General features: G+C 42.0%; 2 protein-coding genes across 10 annotated transcripts in view; one reads left to right on the top strand and one right to left on the bottom strand.

Moving 5' to 3' along the window:
* USP34 (ubiquitin specific peptidase 34) overlaps positions 1-4576 on the top strand; it is a 230355-nt gene extending 225779 nt beyond the window's left edge. For 3 of the 6 annotated variants that reach the window (XM_015094329.4, XM_042246017.2, XM_042246016.2), the window contains 4 exons: positions 1708-1848; positions 1956-2099; positions 3005-3164; positions 3332-4576. In XM_015094329.4, the coding sequence (XP_014949815.2) occupies positions 1708-1848; positions 1956-2099; positions 3005-3164; positions 3332-3939 (1053 nt within the window). In that variant the 3' untranslated portion in view covers positions 3940-4576. The remainder of the gene's footprint in view (positions 1-1707; positions 1849-1955; positions 2100-3004; positions 3165-3331) is intronic. The other 3 variants (XM_042246018.2, XM_060412083.1, XM_060412082.1) reach the window with 1 other exon arrangement.
* On the bottom strand, positions 319-24594 carry AHSA2P (activator of HSP90 ATPase homolog 2). Of its 4 annotated transcripts, none has more exons than XM_015094331.4 (9): positions 24433-24594; positions 22971-23161; positions 10475-10560; positions 8638-8752; positions 7487-7575; positions 6630-6740; positions 6160-6261; positions 5549-5600; positions 319-5396 (listed from the first exon to the last, which is right to left on the bottom strand). In XM_015094331.4, exons 1-9 carry the CDS (start codon positions 24510-24512, stop codon positions 5224-5226), a joined length of 999 nt encoding a protein of 332 aa, XP_014949817.2. In that variant the 5' UTR covers positions 24513-24594; the 3' UTR covers positions 319-5223. The 4 variants fall into 4 exon arrangements, with proteins under 4 accessions (XP_014949817.2, XP_014949816.2, XP_042101954.1 ...); XM_015094330.4 differs by having other exon boundaries at positions 6630-6746; XM_042246020.2 differs by lacking the exon at positions 6160-6261 and having other exon boundaries at positions 6630-6746.

A 24594-nucleotide genomic window follows, 5' to 3' on the forward strand; every position in this document is an offset into this window, starting at 1 on the left:
GTTGATTAATTCCTTTGGCATGGACTTTTACCCACATTTAGCACCCAGAATACTTTGAGTCTGGTCCAGCCTCTTGTCCAGGCTGTTGTATGCTGTATGCTCTCCTAATGGATACATGTCACATGGTACTGTAATAGTTGATTCTCTGCCTCCCTGTCCCAAACTGTGAATTTCACAATTATAAAGACTACCTGAGTCATCCGTATTCGTAAAGAAATGTCATTTTGTTTTCTATACTAGGAATCTTTGATAGGCTACTCATATGTCATAGTACATAGTAAACACAGAAACATAGTAAACACACAGAAAACAACTTGCTGGTTGACTTCTGAGCTGAGTGGTTTATTCAGTAAATTGGAACAGATACCTGCGCCCACCCCCCCACCCCACCCCACCTGCGCCCCCAACTCTGCCACTTGCTGCTTTTTTCATTCTTCTTGATTTCGGTGGTTGCTTGCTTTGGTTTCTGTGTTCTGCCACTGCCTGTCGCTTCCCTTTTGCTTTATCTGCTGCTGCACTGCACTATTCTCTTGGCTTTTTTCACACAGAATTCATCACCCTCCCCCCCAACTTCCCTTAAAACAAAGTCAAACCACCTCAAGCTTCCAAAGCCCCTAGCAGCCCCATAGAAAAAGCCATCTGTACTGTGCAGGAATCATAGGCAGAGACTATTACTACTGGTAGAGTAAGACAGATTTTCCTGACACCAAGGATCTGAAAACCTGGGTGCCAGTTGTACTTGACTCCTAATTTCTTGGGTTGACTTTAAACAGTTTACTTACAAGTATATGCATGTACAGTATTATCTAAACTTTGTCCTATTTTTAAAAAATAATCTACTTTTTCTTCCATGTAAATGATCTGTTATTAAAACACACATATAAATAATCTAGGGAATATACTTAAAGACATACTACTTGTGTTTAAGAGCCATGACCATTTGAAAACAGGAAAACCAAATTTTAGTACAATTTCTATATTTTGGGACCCACTGATTTCTGTGTGAGACAATTAGGAAAAGAGGTTTGCTGTTTATCATTGCAATATTTATGAAGGTGTGGGGGAGAGGGGTTTACCAAACAAATTACTATTGTTATGACATTATGTAGTGCAAGTTTTAACTCATTTTAGGGAATAAAATTCTTAATCTTTTCTCTGTGGGTGGTTTGGTTATCTCTTTTCCCCTGAAAACATCATCCCATTTGTCTTATTTTTACAGTCCTTATTAACTCTTGCTAGATAATAAGGCTGCGTTTCTTTTAAAATGTATTTGTTCAGTTTTGCCTTTCAGACTTTTTACAAGTCTCTTCTTACCACTTACCCATTTAAGTTATTGAGAGTATAGTTGTAACCAAGAGTTGAGTAGATTAAAGTATTGGGCTGGCCAAAAATTTTGTTCTGGTTTTTCTATAACATCTTACACGAAAACCTGAATGAACATTTTGACCAACCCAGTAAAAGTGGCTTTTCTGGGAATTCCCCTGGTGGTCTAGTGGTTAGGACACTGTACTTTCACTGCCGAGGGCCCAGCTTCAATCCCTGATTTGGGAACTAGGATCCCACAAGCCACATGGCATGGCCAAAGAGAAGTGGTTTTTCCAATAGGATGTTAAGTGACTTTGGATGTATATCTATCATAAGCAGTGTATTTAAGACTTGCACTTACTTCAGTGCTCAACCAATCAGTGCTTTTTTCCCCCACTTTAGTCTGCTATGTCAAAAAACTGCATCAAGCTTTTGTGTGAAGATCCTGTTTTTGCAGAATATATAAAATGCATCTTAATGGATGAAAGAACTTTCCTGAACAACAACATTGTCTACACATTCATGACACATTTTCTTCTAAAGGTATGTCACAAATTGGAAAATCAGCTTGTTACTTCCAGTTAGTTAAAGGTTGTGTTTTCATTGTGTTGGTCTTTTGGAGATTTTTTTAAAAAAATCATCTCTTTCAGGTTCAAGGTCAAGTGTTTTCTGAAGCTAACTGTGCCAATTTGATTAGCACCCTTATTACAAACTTGATAAATCAGTATCAGAACCTGCAGTCTGATTTCACCAACAGAGTTGAAATTTCCAAAGCAAGTGCTGCTTTAAATGGGGTAAGAACTATACAAGGCAGTAGTCATGTACTTTCAAACTTTCCTTATTACATCAATTCTAAATCTGGCCTTAGTATATACGTAATTTTAACTTATTCAAACTCTAGAAGTCACATATGATGAAAAACTAACCAAATGAAAATGTGTTCTCTCGGCCTTTTATGTATGTAGCATACTTTGTCACCTTAAGACATGAGCCAATGTCATAAAATGCTAAGCGCAATAAAACCACTAAGAGGAGACATTCCCTTTACTTGCTCAAACTTTTTAAAATGTTACTTGTGATGTTCCTGTTAGTGCCTGTGACTCATAAGGAACTGAAAATCAAGTTAGTAGTCTGCCTATCAAGCCAGTTAAAGCTGGGCAATTGCTTGCTTGCATAGCCTTCCATGAAAGCCGTGTTGTAGAAAAATGAAACACCCACCAGCATGTGCAGGCACATGCCCAGCAGCTGCCTCCTAAGTAATAAAATGCTTAGAGGCCAGGGTGGATTATGGCACTACATGAAGACGACCTGTGGTACCTACCAGAAATCAAGTATCTTTGAAAACTGACTCCTATATTAATGAGGCCTAAATTGTTCATGGGTCATTCAGGATTTCCTTTTAAAATTCCTGTATAAGTTTTATTACTGATTTTTTTTTCTCCCATTTTCAGAAAATACTGTTTAAGTCTTCAGTCAAGTGGTATGGTGCAAAGAACAATGGTATTAGTGACTTGGAACAAATGAAATATAAAGACAGTAGTATCATAACACTGGCTTTCTAGTTTTAGCATCCTTCTAAAAGTACCAGAGGAACCAGGATGGATTCCTGGAAGAGTAATAAACATGTGCATTTAAACTACTAACAGTTGTGTCAAAATGTTTGCTTCGGAATTTAAAATGTTTGTTTGGATTTTTGTAGGACTTACGGGCACTTGCTTTGCTCCTGTCGGTACATACTCCCAAACAATTAAACCCGGCTCTAATTCCAACTCTGCAAGAGCTTTTAAGCAAATGCAGGACTTGTCTGCAGCAGAGAAACTCACTCCAAGAGCAAGAAGCCAAAGAAAGAAAAACTAAAGGTTAGCTTTGCAGACTAATAAAATATTGACTTTAGGGCAAATACACTCTCCACTACTCATTTTATAGTAGTTGTGTGAGCCTCCTGCACATAAATGCTAAAAAATGCAAACACCCCCAAAATGATCTTAATGACTCTTCAGAGAGATTTTCATGTTCGTTTTCACAGATGATGAAGGGGCAACTCCTGTTAAAAGGCGGCGCGTTAGCAGCGATGAGGAGCACGCTGTCGAGAGCTGCATCAGTGACATGAAGACAGAAACCAGGGAGGTCCTGACCCCAACGAGCACTTCAGACAATGAGACGAGAGACTCCTCAATCATCGACCCAGGCACCGAGCAAGATCCTCCTTCCCCTGAAAATAGTTCTGTTAAAGAATACCGAATGGAAGTTCCATCTTCGTTTTCAGAAGACACATCAAATACCAGGTCACAGCATGCAGAAGAACAGTCCGACAATGGTAGGTTTGAAGACTGTAAGGAATTGAAAGACCTCCACTGTTCCAAGGATTCTAACCTTGCTGAGGAAGAATCCGAGTTCCCTTCTACTTCTCTCTCTGCAGTTCTGTCTGACTTAGCTGACTTGAGAAGCTGTGACGGTCAAGCTTTGCCCTCCCAGGACCCTGAGGTGGCTTTATCACTCAGCTGTGGCCATTCCAGAGGACTCTTTAGTCACATGCAGCAGCACGACATTCTAGATACCCTGTGTAGGACCATTGAATCTACAATCCATGTGGTCACGAGGATATCTGGCAAAGGAAACCAAGCTGCTTCTTGACATTAGATGTAGCATGTCTACTTTGAAGGTCACCCCTCCCCCACCCGATGCTGTTTGTATAAGTTTCGCCTATTTCTGTTCTCGTGCTTCAGTTCGTCCAGTGCTCTCTGCTTGAATGGCAAGATAGATTTATAGGCTTAATTCTTGGCCAGGCAGAAACTTCAGATGAAAAAATTTGCATCTTCAGTATACTTTCTAAAGGGCAATCAGATAATGAATATGTTTTACGTAATTAAGAGTTCACTGTAGTGGCTTTCATTTAATATGGCTGTCTGGGAGGCACAGGGTTCTCTGGCCCTGTACAATGTAATTTAAACTTACAGCATTTTTACTGTGTATAATATGGTGTCCTCTGTGCCAGTTTTGTACCTTATAATAGAGGCAGATTGCCTCCAATCGCTGTGGTTCTTATTATCAAAATTAAGTTTACTTGTATACGGAACAACCACAAGAAATTTGATTCTGTAAAGAATCCTCTTTAGCTGTGGCCTGGCAGTATATAAATGGTGCTTTATTTAACAGAATACCTGTGGAGGAAATAAAGCACACTTGATGTAAAAATGATTGTTTTATTTTTATTGACATGACTGATTGCTATTCTATGCACTTAATTAAACTGATTGTGATGACTTTTTAATTGTTTACATACCTTGTTTCAGTCTTCTCAGATGAAAGTAATGAGAAAACTGTGAATCGGGAGATGTACTTGTCCACTGTATTCTACTTCATGAGAAGTATAGTGGCAGGCCAAAAAGTACCTTTTTCCATAGACTTTTCAGTCCTCGCCACTCCAAAGTGCATAACTGCTGCGGGGAGAAGCATAACAATACAGCCCGCTCGCCCTCACACCAACATGCTTCTGAATGCAACATGCCACTGGTTCACGACCTAAGAGCTACACACCTTAAAAACCCTGGAGTAAAATAAAGGAAGTACCAACATGCCATTTGTCTCTTCCTGAATTAAAAATTACAGCTAAAAGTAGGCCCGCTAAGACAAGCTTTAGCTTGGGACACTTCAACTATCCATACTCAGAGACGCAATCTGTTCCCGGAGGAGCATCTATGGACGGTAACGTTAACAGTCTGATTTCACATTGCTTGCTTTTAGCTCAGTGCAGAGTCTAGTCATAGTAAATAAAGATTCAAACAGTGCTTTCAGTTCTGTATTAGTCTGTGGATTTCATCTAGTATAAATTATTTTTTTTAAAGGAATACTAGAGGAGGTAAACATGATACTTTCTGCTTACAAAAAGTAATGCCCTTATAAAATCTTCAAACTAAGTCAACCATTTAGGGTGGTCAGCTGCAGTAAACCTTTTATTTCTTCAAAATGCTGCTTCTGCCAACAAAATTTCATGTTCTCTTCTTCACAGATAGGAACTCCTTCACAGTCCAATTGTAATTCCGTTTGCTCTAGTGTAGGCACAAAATTCAGTGCTACTACTGCATAGTGTTCTGGAAGAAAAAAAGGGAAGTTCATTACAAAAAGGAAAGTTTATTACTGTACTATAAAAAGAATTTATCCATATAGTACCACTATTTGCTTTTCATAGTAGGGGGTAGAATACTTGAAGTGTTTTTGGACTTAAAAGGTGCTAATAACATACCTTCTGGCCAGTTCCTACATCTCCATTTCATGACGATCTTTTTATTTGTTAACTGAAAGCAAAGGGGAAATTCCACTGAAAACATCTTTTAAAACTTTGTACAATACTACAACAAAGAAAAACACCAGATCCTTTCATGAACCCCTAATGGGAGAAATATGAGAACTAATCAATGGACATACACCCTCAACTTGGTTTATACGCCAGCACCATTGAGGACTGACTGTCTCTAGTGCCAAAATGTAACAGCAGTCACACCAGACAGAAGTGTGGTAGCCAGTACAGAGCTGCTGTCAGCAGGAAGGCAGCTGACATTTGGCAACACACATACTAGTGGCAGAGACCAGAAACTTCTAGACCCAAGGGTTGGGAGGAATTGTACTTGCGTCTTATAAAAGTCATAAATAGTGGCACAACTGCTGTGAAACTAAGGCTTTATCTTTATTATTATTTAGTAAATACAAATTTTTTATTTGCCGTATAACCAACTTTATAAAGCGCTCAAGTTTCTGTGAGCTCAGATAAAAACCGAAGCACTTTAAAAAACAGCATGAATAAAGCATTTTAACTGAAGAGTCTAGCTTACTTTCCTTAAACCTAAGATTACTTACCAGTTCTGTATATTCACCAGTGATGTTTCCATCAAACATCTGGAATTTCCCTCCCTTTTCAGCTTCTAATACAGCGGGAGATTTAGAAAATTTTTGCACCAACTAACCAAGCAAAACATACACAATAGACGTGTTATTCTGTGCTTATCATGTTTTCAACCTATATGTATAACATAACAGTTACTGTGGTTTTTAATTGTGAATACACAGCTTTTAATTACAGCCTCAGTAGATTGTTCCAAATCTCGATGCTGATAAACTCCCCCACCCCGGCTCCCAAACATCCATCTTTTCTGCCCTCAAATCCTTAGGACAGCTTACCCGTCCTCGAGCTACCCTAAAGATTACTAGATCCCTTCAATCAGAAAAACATAAGTCATGTAGGAAACGAAAACCCAGCTTCAGTTCTTAGTGGCATATTCTCTCCCAATGTCAGCATTTCTGATTCCAGATACTGAGATGTTACTTACATCTTTCACAGTGAAGATTCTGTACAGCTGCTCGATAGCTGTGTCAAAGAGTTCCGTCATGTGCAGAGCCACAGTGGGAATCCTTACACCCAGTGCCACTGGAGAGGAGGCCTGAATCTCAAACGAAAGGGTTCCAAAGCATAATTAGCATGACTAGAGATTTTAGAAATTCAGTTTTACAGTCTCAGTAAAATATCACAATGTCCCAAACACTATCCTTCCACTAAAAAGCCTTTTTAAGCACCGCCAATTCTAGTCTTTATTTTGGAAACAGAGCTGCTTTGCTCTGTTCCACTCCCAGACTAGGGCTTCACAGCCCAAATCCTACTTGGATATGTAACTATGGCCCAGGGGGGCCAAAAGGTAAGCAGGTGAAGGACATAGCACTTAAGGCCAAAAGGTGTCAAACTCCCCATCATTACAGTCCAAGAACAAGATCTAAAACCTCCCAACCCTCCGAAAGTGGAGAGATGCTCCTTCCATTGTGGTGTGTGAACTTCAGAGTCACCTTTGTGACTTTGTAGTGTAATGACTACAAAACAGCACTGTCCTGAACTAAATTCAATGTTTAACAAAAAGGCTAGTTTATACAGTCCCTTCCATCAAGGATGAAAGTCTCATTTCATCATTTCCCCCCAAAATGGCAGAAGATGCAAGGGTGGATTAACTGGCCCTCCTCAGTATCTTGTATAGTCCGTCCTCCATCATCACAGGCTCTTGAAGCTTTGAAGCCTTCGAGCCTGGTGGGCTACAGCCCATGGGGTCGCACAGAGTAGGACAAGACTGAGCTTGCACGCATGCACACACTAAGCACTTCCTTTTCCCCCTCCCTGCATATCATCCACCAGAGGCCACACCTGCAAGGCATTCTGACTCAGTTTCCTTTTAACCGTCAATTCCTGGACTGCCATAGCTTTGGTTGGTAAGATCATTCCCATTGTAAATTCTATAAAGGAAACATATGAGAAATGACTTTAATAAAGCACCTTTTCCCTTCCAGCACAAATAGGCAGAAAACTGAAAACAATATATAATATAAACACATTTATAGAAAGAATTCCTACAGCATTTTGAGAATTTCAAGACCATTCTGTATCTTTATATATAAAACTAATCATTAACATGAGTTCCACAGCAACACATGCCTTTTATCCTTTTCTTTTTACTGAATGCCTCACTTTTATCTAGTTCTTGACAAAAAATAGCATTTTCAAATGCTGTTTTCCAAAAGGCTCCATTTTATACACTTAACTACTAATAGCTTTATGACTGTCACTTACTATCAAAACCAGACACTTGGCTCACTGCTTCATCAGCACCACCTCACAAAGCTTGGTCTCCATTCAAGCCTGTGGCAGCAGCCTGTGTGATCTCGTGAGAAAAGTAAACCCCAAACCCATCTATGCCAACACTGAGATACTCAGCACAGTCCAAGGATGAGGTGCAGACATACAAGCCCTGCTGGCTATTTTACCTGGTAGGGAGCTTCTCTAATTTAGCAAAGAAGACAATAACCTCAGTTCCACTCAGTGCAGGGATTATCTGAGTAAGTTTCCAACTACACCTGTAATACCTATAGTCACTTTCATTCACTCATTCAACAAAGATTTATTAAGCATCTACTATATACATCGGGCATTGTGCTAGACATTGGAGATAGAGCAGTAGTAAACAGGACAGAGTCCTTCCATGCCCTCATGAAGCTTATAGTCTAGCAAGGAAGACAGACATTAGACAGATAATTATAAAAACAACTGATTAAATAATTATCATTCCAGAAACTAACAATTCTGTAGGCAGAATGGTTCATGCTGTATAAAATACTGATAAGCACTAATTATGGTCTAATTCATGACTAGATCTCAACCTCCAGACTACAATTTATCGTGCAGCATGAAGAGCTGATCTCTGGAACCTGGGACATTGGCCTAACCTGGGAATCCAGTGCAGACCATTATTTGGGTAAATGGAAAAGGGACCCTCTAGTTCACAAGGATGCCTTCTTTACCCGTCTTAAGTGCCTTCAGGTAATCTCCAAGGGCTTCCCTGACCTTGGCGGTGCCTGCAGTTTTCATAAGATCCTTCAGAATATCCCCATCTCCTTTCTTTTTACTCACGTTCACCTACAAATCAGAAAAATACAAACCGAAGAAAAATCTGGTTTGACGTATTCTTACAATACTGGGACAAACGGATGAGGGAACTGTGATGGCAAGGGAAGGGAAAGAACTGATGTGAGAGAGAGACGTGACAGGCTTTTCCATATAGTTTGAGAAGACGTAAGAGTTTTTTAATCAAGTGTCTACTGAAACTGGTGGCCAAAACTTAAAGGGACTTCGGAGAATGTGACCCCCTGATCTGCACACATTTTATGTGTGTGTGTCATACTGGTGATACAGTCCATGGCGTTCAGAGCCCAGAAACGCGCTGTTCCATACGGCAGCAGCTTGGCCACGTGGCTTCTGAGCACCCACTGAGATGGGTTCCAAGTGCAAAATCACACACAGAAACCAGCCTTTAACGACCTAGCACCAAAGGAATACAAAATAATCTCATGAATAACCCTGATACTAATTACATGTTAAAATGATATTTTTATATTTTGGGTAAAATAAAAAGTATTAAAACTAATTTTATCTGTTTCTTTTAAATATTTCTAAAACGGCTGCTAGAAAATTTTAAGTTCTTTATGTGGCTTACATTATGTGTCTATTGAACAGTGCTTGTCTAGAGTCCCAAATTCAGTTAATTAGGAAAATCAGGTTCCCACATATCCTGGTCTTGGGCTACACTTTTTTTTTTTTTTTTTTGGGCAAGGAGGAGAGTTGGGAAAGAGAGGAAGACGGGGAGGAAAGGAGGGAAGGCCAGGACAGGAGGGGAGAGGGAAATGTCAGAACGCTGCTGTGGGGGTGCCGCTGGTATTCTCAGAAAGAGGTATTGGTTTGAAACTCCCTTCATGTCCCTGCGATTCGGTTGAGGTGGGCCTGCTCCCGGGGCCCAGTTCTACATTAGAGTTTGTTCTGCAGTACTACCAAGGGCTGAATCGAAAAGACCAATTTAACATCCTGCTAAAATACTTCTGAGCTGATGGATGTGGACAGAGCGAAGTGAAGTCACAGGCCCTGAGTGCACTGACCACACATTTGAAGCTACCACTTTTAGGGCAGTTCATAGCCTTTAAGAAAGGCAACTCCTGGTAGTTCGGTGTAACTTGCTATCCTGAAGGCCTTCACACTAAATATGTTCACAAATCCTAAAAGACCCTGTCAGACTGTCATCTGGAAATACAGCTATCATACAAAAGGTTTCACCCCACAACCAAGCTTTTAGCTTACAAGTGGACACTGACCGCAAACCAAGCATGGGAGTTACATGGGCTCGCTCTCCCCCGACGATAAGAGCCAGTCAAAACCAACACATACTAACTTACGTCCAAAAAAATATGATACAACCAAGGGATATCATGGCGAAAAGCCAAGAATTTGCACTATTAAAGGGAAAGAGTAAAGACACGGAGGAGGAGATACAAAATCCCATTCACCACGCTGTGCACAGTACCTGAGCACGTCCCAGAATACATACAGTCGCACGCACCTGATGACACCTTTGAAAGGTGATGAGGTGCCCGTGGAGGGTGCAGTCCATGGCTTCCCGGGCATGCACTTCCCACATCACTGCCCACACCTCACCCCACCTCCCCACAGCGCAGCCTCCTTCTCAGCAAACAAGCCCTTCACCACTCACCAGAACTACCACACAGGCACAGGTTTTCAACTGCCCAATATGTATAGCAGAAACTTGATTTAAAAGCAAAGAAAAGAGAGAAACTCCATCAGATACCTCACCTCAGTGTCATCCACTTCATTCTCTTCAGACAGGCTGGGTATTTCAATCAACCCCTTGTGCTTCGCGCCAGACTCTCTAAGGATACCTAGAATGGGCGAAATGTCGTCTTCAATTACAAAGTAACAACTAGCTTACGTAAAACTGCCCTGCCTAACTGAACAGCCCACCCTCCTCACAGGGCGCAGCCTTCCCCCACAAGCGCCCATCACATGCGTGTCCAAACCAACTCTGCTCTCCCGGCCCACATCAGAGGTTCGGTTCCTAAGAAAGCTGGGCGGGGGGTGGGCAATTAAAATGCAGACAAGGGAACTTCCTGGTGCTTCCACTGCAGGGGGCAAGGGTTTGATCCCTGGTCAGGGAACTAAGATGCCATGGACCTCATGGCAGGGCCAGAAAATAAAGAACAGTGCTATTATTAGACTTTTTTTTTTTTTTAACTGCACATGAAATCAGGGTCCACACGGAAGCATGAGAGTGAAGTAAGTAGGTCTGTTAACCGGTGTTTCTTTTTTCATTCCCCAATATTCTTTAACAAGTCAAAGCACGATAAAGGACTATCCTGAAGAAAAGGCACAGGAAGGCAAAAAGGGACACTGAGTTCTGATCACAGAAAGAGGGAAAGGGAGGGAGGTGGGGAAGTCGGCGTGGATTCCCCCACGCAGCTAATGTCTTTCAACACCGGGTGCTGACTTCAGTGACGTCAAGATGGTGACACAGGTCATTCCCAGCTTCAGCACCCCTCACAAGAGCAGCAACTAGCAACTGCGCAGGGACAGGACACCACTGTGAGAATCCCAAACCCAGGGGTGAGGCTGAGGCACGCTTCTGGACCAGAGACAGAAGAGGGCTGCAGTAGAAGGTGTGAGGAGCGGTGACACTCTGACCAAACCCCGAGGCCAGCACAGAGCCCCACCCAGAGCCCCCACTGCAGTTTCCCAGCAGCAAACAGGGCAGGCTCCCCGGCATTGTTGGATGCTTCCTCGGAGGCCAACTGGGATCTCAACATGTGGAAGCCACAGAGACTCAGGCTTTCAGCAGCCAATGCTCATACCTGGATGGACCATGTTCCTGCTTGAGGCAGTACACGAGCAGAGCTCAGCTGGCAATTCTGCTTGATGTGGGTCCCCGTGTGACAGGTCAAGGCCAGCTGGGGAGTCTCACAAAGGTGGGGAAGCAAATTCACAGCTCCACTCAACTGCTGAGTGTGGCTTCCAAGCCTGACCATCCAGGAAGCCGGACCAGAGAACCCGGGCAGCCCTAGAGCCCATCCACACAGCCTCCTGGGGCAGGGAGCCACAGCAGCAGTCTTGCCCGACTGCAGAGTATAGCCTCTGGCCCTGCGTAGCCAGGGAGCCCGAACAGTGACCCCAAGTGGCCTTGGAGTGGAGCCTACAGCCCTGCCAAATTGCTTAATACAAGTTGGGGCCTTGTCCAGACAAGAAGCTCAGCAGCGACCCTACCCCACAGAGAACAGCCTCTAGCCCCTCAACTGCAGGAAACAGGTGGAAGCCTCTCTTGACCAGAGAGCCCAGCCAGCAACTTTGTTCGATAACGGAGCATACCCAGCAGCCTATGGATGGTGAAGCCAACCCTGCAGCCCTGCCCAACTTCAAGGCACAATCTGTGTCTCCACCTGATCACAGAACACAATGGAGGTTAAGGTCCTACCAAGAACTCTGCCTGCAGTTTTGCCTGAACAGAGTCCAGCCAGGAGCACCACCTGTCAGGGAGCAGAGCCTGAGACCCCACTCAACTAGGAGTGATGGCAGAACCCAGCTCAGAACCCTGCCCAACCATGGCATCCAACCAGTGGCACCACCCTGCCAAGGAACACAGCCAGTGACTCTGCCTGACCACACATAACTGCAGAGCACAGCTAACGCCCCATGTAACTATGGAGCACAGCCAGCAACCCTGCCTGGTCAAGGAGCCCACTGAGCAGCCCTGCTTGAATATGGAGTCAGTTGACTCACCCAACCATAAAGGCCAGCCATTGGTAACCCCCACCCCGACCTCAGAGCACACTCAACTGGAGACCCTGGCAGCAAGTCTTCCCCACCCATGGACATGACGAGCTGACACACCCAATAACCCAAGCTGAAAGGTGGTGGATTTTCCCTGCCAAAGCAAACCTGTAAAACATGGAAGAGACCAATTAATTCCTCACACAGGCAGCTACTAGTGCAAGGAAACAAGGTTCAAGAAGAAAATCGGGCAAACATGAGACCACCAAAAGAGCCTCATAAAGCTCCATAACTGACCCTAAATAGACGGAGATGCATGAACTATGTAATCTGGAATTCAGAATAAATCTCTTAAAGAATTCAGCGAACTATAAGAACACACAGACAACTCAAATTAGGAAAACAATGCATGAACAAAACAAGTTCAAAAAAGAAACAGTGTTAAAAAAGGAAAAAAGCCCACAAACTGTTGGAGCAAAAGAATAGGATGACTCTACTGAAGATCAGAGAGCTTCCACAGCTAACTGGACCTAGTAGAAGGAAACAATGAATACTTATACTAGAAGATGGGTTATTCAAAACTGCCCAGTCAAAGGAACAAAAAGAAAAAGAGTGAAAAAAGAACAGGAGACTCACCTGATACCATCAAATGAAACAAGATGTTCATTATGGAAGTTCATTATGGAGGGAAAAGAGAAAGAAAGGGCCAGAAAGTCTATTGAAAATAATAATGGTTGAAAACTTTCCAAACCTGGGAAGAGAAATGCACATCCAGGCTCATAACGCCCAACGGTCCCCCAAGTAGACTGAACTTAAAAAAAAATAAAAAAGGCTACATCAAGACACATATGAGTTGAACTGTCAGAAGTCAAAAACAAAAAATTCTGAAAGCAGAAGAAAAGTGACTCTTCACAAACAAGGGAGCTTCCATAAGGCTACAGGTGGATTTCACAGCAGGAACTTGACAGGCCAGCAGTGGGATGATATACTCAAAATACTGCAAGAAACAGTATGTCAACCAATACTACACCCAGAAAAGCTGCCTTTCAGAAGTAAGAGAGAGACAAAGATATTCCCAAACAAAGAAAAGCTGATGGGGATTCAGTGTCATTAGATCTGCCTTACAAGAGATGCTAAAGAACATTCATCAAGCTGAAATAAAAGGATGCTAGTCAGCATGATAAAAACGTATGAATGTGTAAAGCTCATTGGTAATGGTAGATATATAGTCAAAATCAGATGATCTAAAATTGCAATGGTAATATGTAGTTCTCTTACAAGTCTGCATTAAAAGTTAAAAAACAAATGTACTTAAATAACCATAACTATGAGAATTTAAAGTAACTATAACATGAAAACTTCTTCAATGTAAAAATATGTAAACTGTAACATCAACAAACTAAAATGTGAGAGGTAAAGAAGTATAAATTTCTGTATGCTATCAAAATTAAGTTATCAGTTTAAATTGGATGTTATATACACCTCAGGTTAACCACAAAGGAAAAACCACAAAAGATTATGGTAAGACTCAAAGCATATCACCTCAAAAAAGTATCAAAGGACTATGGAGCTAGAAAGAGAGGTGTAAGTCCTTACCAATCAACAGTTACTAAACATAAACAGATTAAATTCCTCAATCAAAAGGCACAGAATGGCTGAATGGATTAAAAAATCAAGATCCAACAACAAGACAGTATCTCACAATAGACAGTCTCTCTACAAGACTCACTTTACCTTTAAGGATACACATAAACCAAGAGCAGGGGGATGGAGAAAGAAATTTCAAGCAAATGTTAACCAAAGAAAGTAGGAGTAGCTATACTTATATTAGACAAATAGACTTTCAGCTAAAATGATCAAAAGAAAGAAGGTCATTATATAAAGCTAAAGGTGTCAATTCATCAATGATGTAACAAGTATATTTAAGCATCTAATGGCACCTAAATAAAGCAATTACTAACAACTTATAAGCAGAAATAAACAGCAATACAATAATAGTTGGGGACATTAATACCCTACTCTCAACAATGCATATGTATCATCCATACAGAAAACCAGTAAGGAAATACCAGATCTGACCACTACAGACCAAACACACCTAACAAACATTCTGAACAGTCCATCGAACAGCAATAGGATATGCATTTTTCTCAAGCACTCACAGAACATTTTCTACAATAAATCATAGGTTAGGCCACAAAACCGGTCTGAACAATTTTTTAAAGATAAATTATAACAAATGTCATTTCCAATAAAAATGATATGAAACTAGGAAATTCACAAGTACATGCAAATTAAAATACTCCTGAACAACTAATGGCTTAAAGAAATCAAAGGCAAAATTTTAATATATCTTGGTACAAATAAAAATGGCAACACAAACACTTATGAGATGTAGCAAAAGCAGTTCTAAGAGGGAAGTTGGAAGCTGTAAACTCATACAACAAGAAATAATCTCATATAAAGAGCCTAACTTTACACATCATGGAACTAGAAAAAGAAAAAAGCAAGCCCAAAGTCAGCAGAAGAAAATAAATAACAAGCAATCTACAGATTCAATGCAATGCCTGGTAAAATTCCAGCTACATTTTTTCACAGAAATAGAACAAAAAAATCCTAAAATTTGTATGGAACTACAAAGAGCCAAAGCAAATAGCCTAAGCAACCTTGAGAAACAGCAAAGCTAATGGCATCACACTTCTTGATTTCAAACTGTATTATAAAGATGTAGTAATCAAAACAGTATAGCACTGTCATAAAAACAGGCACAGAGATCAACAGAACTATAACAGAGAACAGGATAGATAGAAATAAGAGCCCAAAATAAGTCCATGCTTATGTGGTCAATAAGCTAAGACAAAGGAATCAAGAAAATACAGTAAGGAAAGGACTGTCTCTTCAACGAATGTTGAGAAAACTGGCATCTATAAACAAAACAATGATACTGGACCACTATCTTATACCACACACACACACAAATTAATAAAAGTGAACGAAAGACTTGAAACCAAAAAAAAAGTCCTAGAAGAAAACACAGATCAGCTCCTGGACACTGGTCTTGGCGATGATTTTTGGACTTAACACCAAAAGCAAAAATAAACAAGGAGGATTAACTAAAAAGCTTCTGCACAGCAAGGTAAATAAAGTAAACCTACTGAATGGGAGAAAATATTTGCAAATCGTGTAACTGATAAGGGATTAACATCCAAAGAACTTGTAAGACTCAATAACAAAAAACAATCTCGTTAGAAAATCTGAAGAGACATTTTTCCAAAGAAGACATACATACAAATTCCTCTGGGACAACATTAAATGCACCAATATTCATACTATGCTGGGGTCCCAGAAGGAGAACAGAGAGAGAAAGGACCTGAGAAAATATTTGAAGAGGTAACAGCTGAAAACTTCCCAAACATGGGAAAGGAAATAGTCAAGTCCAGGAAGCACAGAGAGTCCCAGGTAGGATAAAACCGGAGAAAGACACTGAGACACATAATAATCAAACTGACAAAAATTAAAGACAAAGATAAAATATTAAAAGCAACAAGGGAAAAATGACAAAAAATATACAAGAGAACTCCTGATTTCTCAACAGAAACTTTACAAGCCAGAAGGGAACAGCATGATATATTTAAGATGATAAAAAGGAGGAGCTTACAACCAAAAATGCTCTATCCAACAAGACTCTCATTCCACTTTGATAGAGAAATCAAAAGCTTTAAGACAAGTAAAGTTCAGAGAATTCTGCATTACCAAACCAGCTTTACAACAAATGTTAAAGGAACTTCTCTATGCAGGAAACCCAAGAAAAGGAAAAGACCTACAGAAAATAGAAAATGAAAGAAAGAAAGTGAAGTCTCTCAGTCATGTATGACTCTTTGCGACCCCATGGAGTATAGCCTACTAGGCTACTTCATCCACGGAATTTTCCAGGCAAGAGTACTAGAGTGGGTTGCCATTGCCTTCTCCAGGGGAGCTTTCCGACCCAGGGATTGAACCCGGGTCTCCTGCACTGCAGGCAGACACTTTACCATCTGAGTCACCAGGGAAGCCCCAACCCAAAACAATTAAGAAAATGGTAATAGGATCATGAAAGTGAAAGTGAAGTCGTTCAGTTGTGTCTGACTCTTTTCGACCCCATGGACAGTAGCCTGCACCAGGCTCCTCTGTTCATGGGATTTTCTAGGCAAGAGTAGGATCATACATATCTATAATTACCTTAAATATAAATAAATTAAATGCACCAACCTAAAGACACAGACTGGGCGGATGAAAGCATGCGCACTTATCTCGCTTAGCACATCATCCTGCTTGACTATGTAATTATTTTATACTATTAGGTTAATCATGTTCCCATTATGGCTTGCAATTATAATGATCTTTTATATTTTGTCTGATTGATTTTGGCCACTGATTGTGAAAACTGATAAACACTTTTACTACTGTGATTTATTTATTTATTTTCACTTTTTCTATTTCATATTCAGTGTTCCCATTCCATTCAGTTTGTTTTACAATTTCTCCATCTCTTTTTCTATCTTGCTCAAGGCTTTATCAAGCACAGTAAAAAACTTCTGTACACCTATATATAAATATGTATATATTTTAGAAAACTTAGAATTTTTGCCTAACTAAAAAATTTATGACACTTTGATTCCACTTGTTTGACTTAGTAGGAACAGAATGCTAGATTTCTAATTAAAAACAATAGCTATGCAACAAGCAACGAAGGTTTACTGTATAGCACGTGGAACTATATAGTCAGTAACATATAATAACCTATAATGGAAAATACTTTCAAAAATAATGTATGTGTATTTATGTATAAATGAATCACCTTGCTATGCATCTGAAACACTGTAAGTCAATTATATATCAACAAAATACACATATTAAGAAAACAGCGAAGACACGGAAGCAACCTAAGTGTCCACCAACAGATGCATGGATAAAGAAAATGTAGTGTATACACACAATGGAATATTATTTAGCTATAAAAGAAAAAAATTTGCCATTTGCAGCAATCTGGATGGAACTTGAAGGCATTAAGTAAAATAAGCGAAAGAAAAATAAATACTATTTGATCTCACTTATATGTGGAATCTAAAAGAAAACAAAAAAGTTGTAGATACAGAGAACAGATCAGTGATTGCAAGAAACAGGGAGTGGCAGAATGCGTAAAATGCGTGAGTGTGGTCAAAAGTACAAATTTCCAGTTACAAAAAATAAGTCATAGAGATGGGATACACAGTATGGTACTATAATAAGACTATTTTACTTATTTGAAAGGCAAATCCTAAAAATTCTCATAAGAAAAAAGAAAAACTTGGAACTGTATGGTGATAAATATTAACTAGACTTATTGTGGTCACCATTTCTTGATGTGTACAAATATAAACATATACTCATTATAACCCCACATGAATATAATATTATTTGTCAATTATATCTCAATAAAAAAGGGAATAAAGATTAGAACAGAAATAAATGAAACAGAATAAGAAAACAATGGAAAAGATAAATAAAGAGCTGGTTCTTTGAAAAGACAAAAATCTTGACGAAACTTTAGCTACACTAACCAAGGGGAGAAAAAGAGGACTCAAATAAAATTAAAAATGAAAGATGAGACATTACAACTGACACCACACAAATACAAAGGATAATGAGACCACTGTTAACAATCAAATGCGGTAAAACTGGACAATCTAAAAGAAATGGATAAATTCCTGGAAATATATTTCCTACCATGCCTGGACCATTCAGGACTAGAAAGTCTGAACAGACCAATTACAATTAAGAAAACTAAATCAGTAATCAAAAAGAACTCCTGACAAAGAAAAGTCCAGGACCAGATGATTTCAATGGAGAATTCTACCAAATATTTAAACAGCTAACATCAATCCTTTTCAAACTCTTCCCAAAAACTGAAGAGTGGAAACATTCCCAGACTCATTTTAAGAGGCTGGTATTACCAGGATACCAAAGCCAGTTAAGGATGCTACAAGAAAAAATTATAGACAAATATCCCTCATAAATAGGGATGCAAAAATTCTCAACAAAATACTGGCAAATTGAATTCAACAGCACATTAAAAGGATCATATACTATGATCAAATGGGATTAATCCCTGGAATGCAAGGATGGTTTAATGCCCAAGCCAAATCATGCATCACATTAACACAATGAATAATAAAGATCATATGATCATCTCAATCCAAGCAGAAAAAGCTTTTGAGAAAATTCAATGTCCTCTGATAATAAGAACTACCAATAAACTGGATATAACAGAAACATGGAGAAGGCAATGGCACCCCACTCCAGCACTCTTGCCTGGAAAATCCCATGGACGGAGGAGCCTGGTGGGCCGCAGTCCATGGGGTCACTAAGAGTCAGGCACGACTGAGCGACTTCACTTTCACTTTTCACTTTCATAACAAGTGTTGATGAGAATGTGGAGAAGAGAGACCCCTATGCACTACTGGTGGGAAAGTAAACTGGTGCAGTCAACTATGGGAAACAGTAGAGGTTCCTCAAAAAATTAAAAATAGAATTACCATATGATGTAGCAATTCCATTTCTGGATATATAGCCAAAGAAAATGGAATCACTGTCTCAAAGAGGTGTCTTCACCCCAATGTACAAAACAGCATTATTTATGGAAGTCAAAACATGGAAACCTAAGTGTCCGTCTATGGATGAATGGATAAAGAAAACACGACATGTTTACACAATAGAATATTATTCAGCCACAAAAATGAAGGGAAATCTTGCCATTTGTGACAACATGGATGGACCTTGAGGGCATTATGCTAAGTGAAATAAGAGAAAACCAAACACTGTGTGACCTCGTTTATATGTGTAATCTAGACAAACCAAACTCAGAAACAGAGCAGACTGGGGTTTGCAAGGTCGGGGGGAAGGGCGGTGAAGGTGGTCAAAAGATACAAAGTGTACAAACTTCAGCTTACTTGATGAGTAAGTTCTGAGGAAGGTTTAATGTACAGCATGCTGAGCAGTACAGTTTTATTCACTTGAAAACTGCTACGAGAGCAGATCTTAAAGGTTCTCAACATACGCAGAAAGAAAACTACAACTCTATGGGGTGATGGATGTTTTAACTAACCTTACTGTAGAAGCATTTTGCAATATATGCGTACAGTAAATCATCACACTGTACACTTTTCACTCATACAATGTTATAAATCAACTCTATCTCAAGAAAGCTGAAAAAAGCTAAATTTAACTAAAATTTAATAATAATAAAAAAAAAAGCAAGACCAGAGTACTGCCTCCTCCCCAGCGGGTTCCACTAGCCACCTCCAGGACTCACTACTAGAAAAGAAAGCACATAGGGTCAGGGAAGCACTGGTGTGCCTGCCCTCTGGCTCCTGCCAGGGACTTATCCTGCAAAGGAGCTGGTTGTTGCTTTGAGCTAAGGGAGATGGAAGAGATACAAGATCAAAAGCTTCCTTGGGGTTCTCAGAGCCCTGTCTTGGGGAGCTGGAATGTATAAGGAACCAGGCCCTGCAAGAGCCAGCAAGAGTCACTGAGGGAGCAACTGATAGGCAACCTCCAGCCAGAATATTCCAAGGCAGGAGTGGGGGGCTGTTTCTGATGCTCATTAAGAGGGTGGCTCAGACGGTAAAGTGTCTGTCTGCAATGCAGGAGACCCAGGTTCGATCCCTGGGTTGGCAAGATCCCCTGGAGAAGGAAATGGCAGCCCACTCTAGCATTCTTGCCTGGAAAATCCCATGGACGGCGGAGCCTGGTAGGCTACTGTCCATGGGGTCACAAAGAGTCGGACACGACTGAGAGACTTCACTTCACTTCAAACGATGAACTGTGAATAATTCTGAAAGCAGACCACCTGACCTGCCTCTTGAGAAACCTATATGCAGGTCAGGAAGCAACAGTTAGAACTGGACATGGAACAACAGACTGGTTCCAAAGAGGAAAAGGAGTACATCAAGGCTGTATATTGTCACCCCGCTTTTTTAACTTATATGCAGAGGACATCATGAGAAACGCTTGGGCTGGAGGAAGCACAAGCTGGAATCAAGACTGCCAGGAGAAATATCAATAATCTCACATAAGCAGATGACACCACCCTTATGGCAGAAAGTGAAGAGGAACTAAAAAGCCTCTTGATGAAAGTGAAAGAGGAGAGTGAAAAAGTTGGCTTAAACCTCAATATTCAGAAAACTAAGATCATGGCATCTGGTCCCATCACTTCATGGGAAACAGATGGGAAAACAGTGTCAAACTTCATTTTTCTGGGCTCCAAAATCACTGCAGATGGTTATTGCAGCCATGAATTTAAAAGACGCTTGCTCCTTGGAAAAAAAGCTATGACCAACCTAGATAGCATATTAAAAAGCAGAGACATTACTTTACCAACAAAGGTCCGTCTAGTCAAAGCAATGGTTTTCCAGTAGTCACATATGGATGTGAGAGTTGAACCATAAAGAAAGTTGAGCACTGATGAATTGATGCTTTTGAACTGTGGTGTTGGAGAAGACTCTTTAGAGTCCCTTGGACTGCAAGGAGATCCAACCAGTCCATCCTAAAGAAGGCCAGTCCTGGGTGTTCATTGGAAGGACTGAAACTGAAACTCCAGTACTTTGGCCACCTCATGAGAAGAGTTGACTCACTGGAAAAGACTCTGATGCTGGGAGGGATTGGGGGCAGGAGAAGAAGGGGACGACAGAGAATGAGATGGCTGGATGGCATCACTGACTCAATGGACGTGAGTCTGAGTGAACTCTGGGAGTTGGTGATGGACAGGGAGGCCTGGCTTGCTGTGATTCATGGGGTCGCAAAGAGTTGGACACGACTGAGCAACTGAACTGAACTGAACTACCTCCCTGGGCTCTGGCCTGGCTTAAGTCAGCAAGATAGTCACTAGGACAGAGGCCCAAGGCCACTAACTGGACAGCTCTCAAGAATGGAGATGACTTGAGCTGAGGCCCAAACTTTAACACGGCACACTCCTCCAGAACCAAATCTTACCCTTGCTCCTCGTTTTCTCAACAAGGATTTACTGAATACAGGCTGTCTACCCAGCAAGGAGCTAGGCACCATGGGAGAAATGCATTCATTCAACAAATACACAACCTTTCAGGCAGTAATCTGTAAACAAAACTAATCAGTCCCTGACCCAAAGACCCAAAGAGTGAAAACAACCAAAATGTCTATCAACTGATGAATATATAGTCAAAATGTGCTACATCTATACAACAGAACATCAGTCAGCCATGAAAAGGAACGAAATGTGCTATAGGACAGATGAACCTTGAAACGATTATGCCAAATAAAAGAAGCAAGTCACAAAAGACAAAAAACCGTGTGATAACATTCATAAGAAATGTCCAGAATAGGCAAATCTGTGGAGACAGAACATAGATCAGTGGTTGCCAAGGACTGGGCGAGTGACAGGTAAATATTTTTGTGGGAGAGATGAAAATGTTATAACTGACTGTAGTGATGGCTGCATATTCTGTGAATATACTGAAAACCAGGGAATTGTACACAATAAGGTGTGGTATGTGATTATATCTCAATAAAGATGTTATTTTTACAAATCTCTGCCCCAGTGAATGGGGAGAAAAGGGGGATCCAGAACAACAATCATATAACTGCATGTAGTGTGCCAAGTATAAGTGCTTTCAGGAGAAACAAAGCAGAGAAGGGAAACAGTACAAGAAAAGGATCTGACATTTTTATAGAATGGAGACAGGTGACATTTTTATAGAATGTACTCAGGATGCAAACCTGAAGGAGCCGAAGGAGCCAGCATGCAACAGTCCAGGGGGAGAGTGGTCCAGGCAGCAGCTCCAGGAAATACTGCTCACAAGTGCCTGGCTGACTGAGTCCTGCTGAGAACAACCAACCAATTCAATGGACATGAGTTTGAGCAAATGAGATGGTGAAGGACAGGGAAGCCTGGCTTGCTGCAGTTCATGGGGTCGCAAAGAGCTGGACATGACTGACTGAACAAGAAGAAGCTCCAAATGCTGGGAGAGAGGGAAGCCCATGGCAGGTGGGGCAAGAACTCCGCATGTAGTAAGGGTGTCTGCAACGGCAAACACCAATTTAGGGGCCCAAGCAGGAGTTCTAAAAATATCTGTTGGACTTCTCTGGTGGTCCAGAGGATAAGAATCCTCCTGCCAAGGAAGGGGACACAGGTTCAATCCCTGGTACAGTAAGAATCCACATGCCAGCTGAACCACTAAGCCAGTGAACCGCGACTACTAAGCCCACGTGCTGCAATCGCTGAAACCCATGTGGCTAAGGTCTGTGCTAGGCAAAAGAGAAGCCATCGTAATGAGAAGCCCGTGCAACACAATGGAGAGTAACCGGCTGGCAGCAACTAAAAAAAGCGCACGCACAGGAACAAAGACTCAGTGCAACCAAAAATAAAAATATCTGCTGAATGAATGAGTCAACCGTATCTGCTGAATGAATAATGAGTCAACCAACTCTGCTCCACCAACATTGCACTCTACCCTACCAGTGCCTGGAGGCCCGTTACCTTTCCAGCCCAGCTTGATGTTCCACTCATAGAAGAAAATCAGCTTTCCTTTGCGGCTGCTGCAGGAAGCCTCGCCTTCCACCTGCTTCAGCTCACTGATCTCGCAGCGGCCAGCCTCATTCTCCACGGTGATACCCACCAGGAGTTCACGAAGCCTCCCCTTGGACCAGCTGGTGGCATCCCGCTCTGTCCTGCCAAGACCAGAAGGGCAGAGCCATGAATGGACGCTCTTGCTGGTATCCACACGCCCATCCCTGGCTCAGTCCAGATCTGCCCAATTCCTCTCAACCATGTGAGACCTGCCACCCACAAACTTACAAGCACACTTCTCAGACCAGTTTTCTACCAAACATCTTCTAATTCTCATCAGTGATTTAAGACATGCTGGGAGGCATGGCTTATTTGGGAGAAAGGAGGTCTAGAAATTTCACCTGTTGGAAATGGGGGGGCAAAGCCTGGGCCACATGAAAAAGTAATTATAACTGAGATAATTTTTATCGTAATAAGACAAATTATTAAGTGTTTTCACATGTATATTATCTCACACAATCTTCCCAAATAATGTTTCCAATTTAGGGGAATGAAGATAAGCTGAGAGAAGTCTATTAAGTGTTCATGGAGGCAAGGCTGGGAAAGAAGAGGTCAGCCCTTCCCACCCCCAGGCCAGGACGTCCCCTCCCCACCAGACCCCCTCCACAGCCCCGGGAAAGGCTGCCCTCACAGGCTAAAGCCTTGCTCTGCCCTGGACCTGCCTCAGCATCACCTTGATGGTCCCGAGGTAGCATAGCCCTTAGCCTTCAGAGGAAAGGAGCATAGAACATCACTTCCTGAAAGCTCAGGCGGAAGGGGGAGGGAGGCAAAAATTGGCCCATACTCTAGATGAGATTGAAGAAGGATGAGTAACTAGTTTCAGCTTCTAGAAGGCAGGCGCACTAGAGACCCATCAAGTTAGATGTGGAGTTCAGATGCAAATTTCTGTTTTCCTGTTCTTTCCACTACAGACGTAAAACACACACACACACAGTTTTCAGCTTCATTTTAATTTCCCCCAAGACTTCAAGGGGCTGGGGCGGAGGGCCACGGGAGGGTAGCTCCTGAGGTCACACAGACTGCCAAAGCTGAAGAGGTAAGTCAGGAATGACTGCTGCTCCTGGGGCTCAACCCAACTTTCAAACAGCAAAGTCAAGTCCCAGAGCCAGCGAGGGTAAGACCCCAGGTCTCCAGGCTCCAAGGGCTCCCCACGCCCCGACGCTGAAGACAAGCATCTGCACCTGTGCAGCCCCACAACCCTCCCCGCTCCTCCCGCCCGGGGCCCGCCGCGGCCAGGGGAGCGCCCCGAGACGCGCGGCCCCCCTCCGCCGGGAGCCGGGCGCTCGCCGAGGGTCCCTCCCGTCCCTCCCGGCGGCTTGCGAGCGAGGAGGCCCGCCCGGAAGCCGCGGCCCCGGCCCCCGCCCGACCGCACCAGTGCCAGTTGTTCACGTTGGTCCCGTCCTCCCGCTCCTCCACGATCCAGCGCGGGTCCCCCTGTCCCCACTTGGCCATGGCGGCGCGGCCTCGGCGGAGAGCAAGGAACGGCCGCGGCGGCGGGGCGGCTCCGTCGCCGACGTTTCCGGCCGGCGAACCC

This window comes from Ovis aries, chromosome 3 (assembly GCF_016772045.2).
Source record: "Ovis aries strain OAR_USU_Benz2616 breed Rambouillet chromosome 3, ARS-UI_Ramb_v3.0, whole genome shotgun sequence".
Lineage (NCBI taxonomy): Eukaryota > Metazoa > Chordata > Mammalia > Artiodactyla > Bovidae > Ovis > Ovis aries.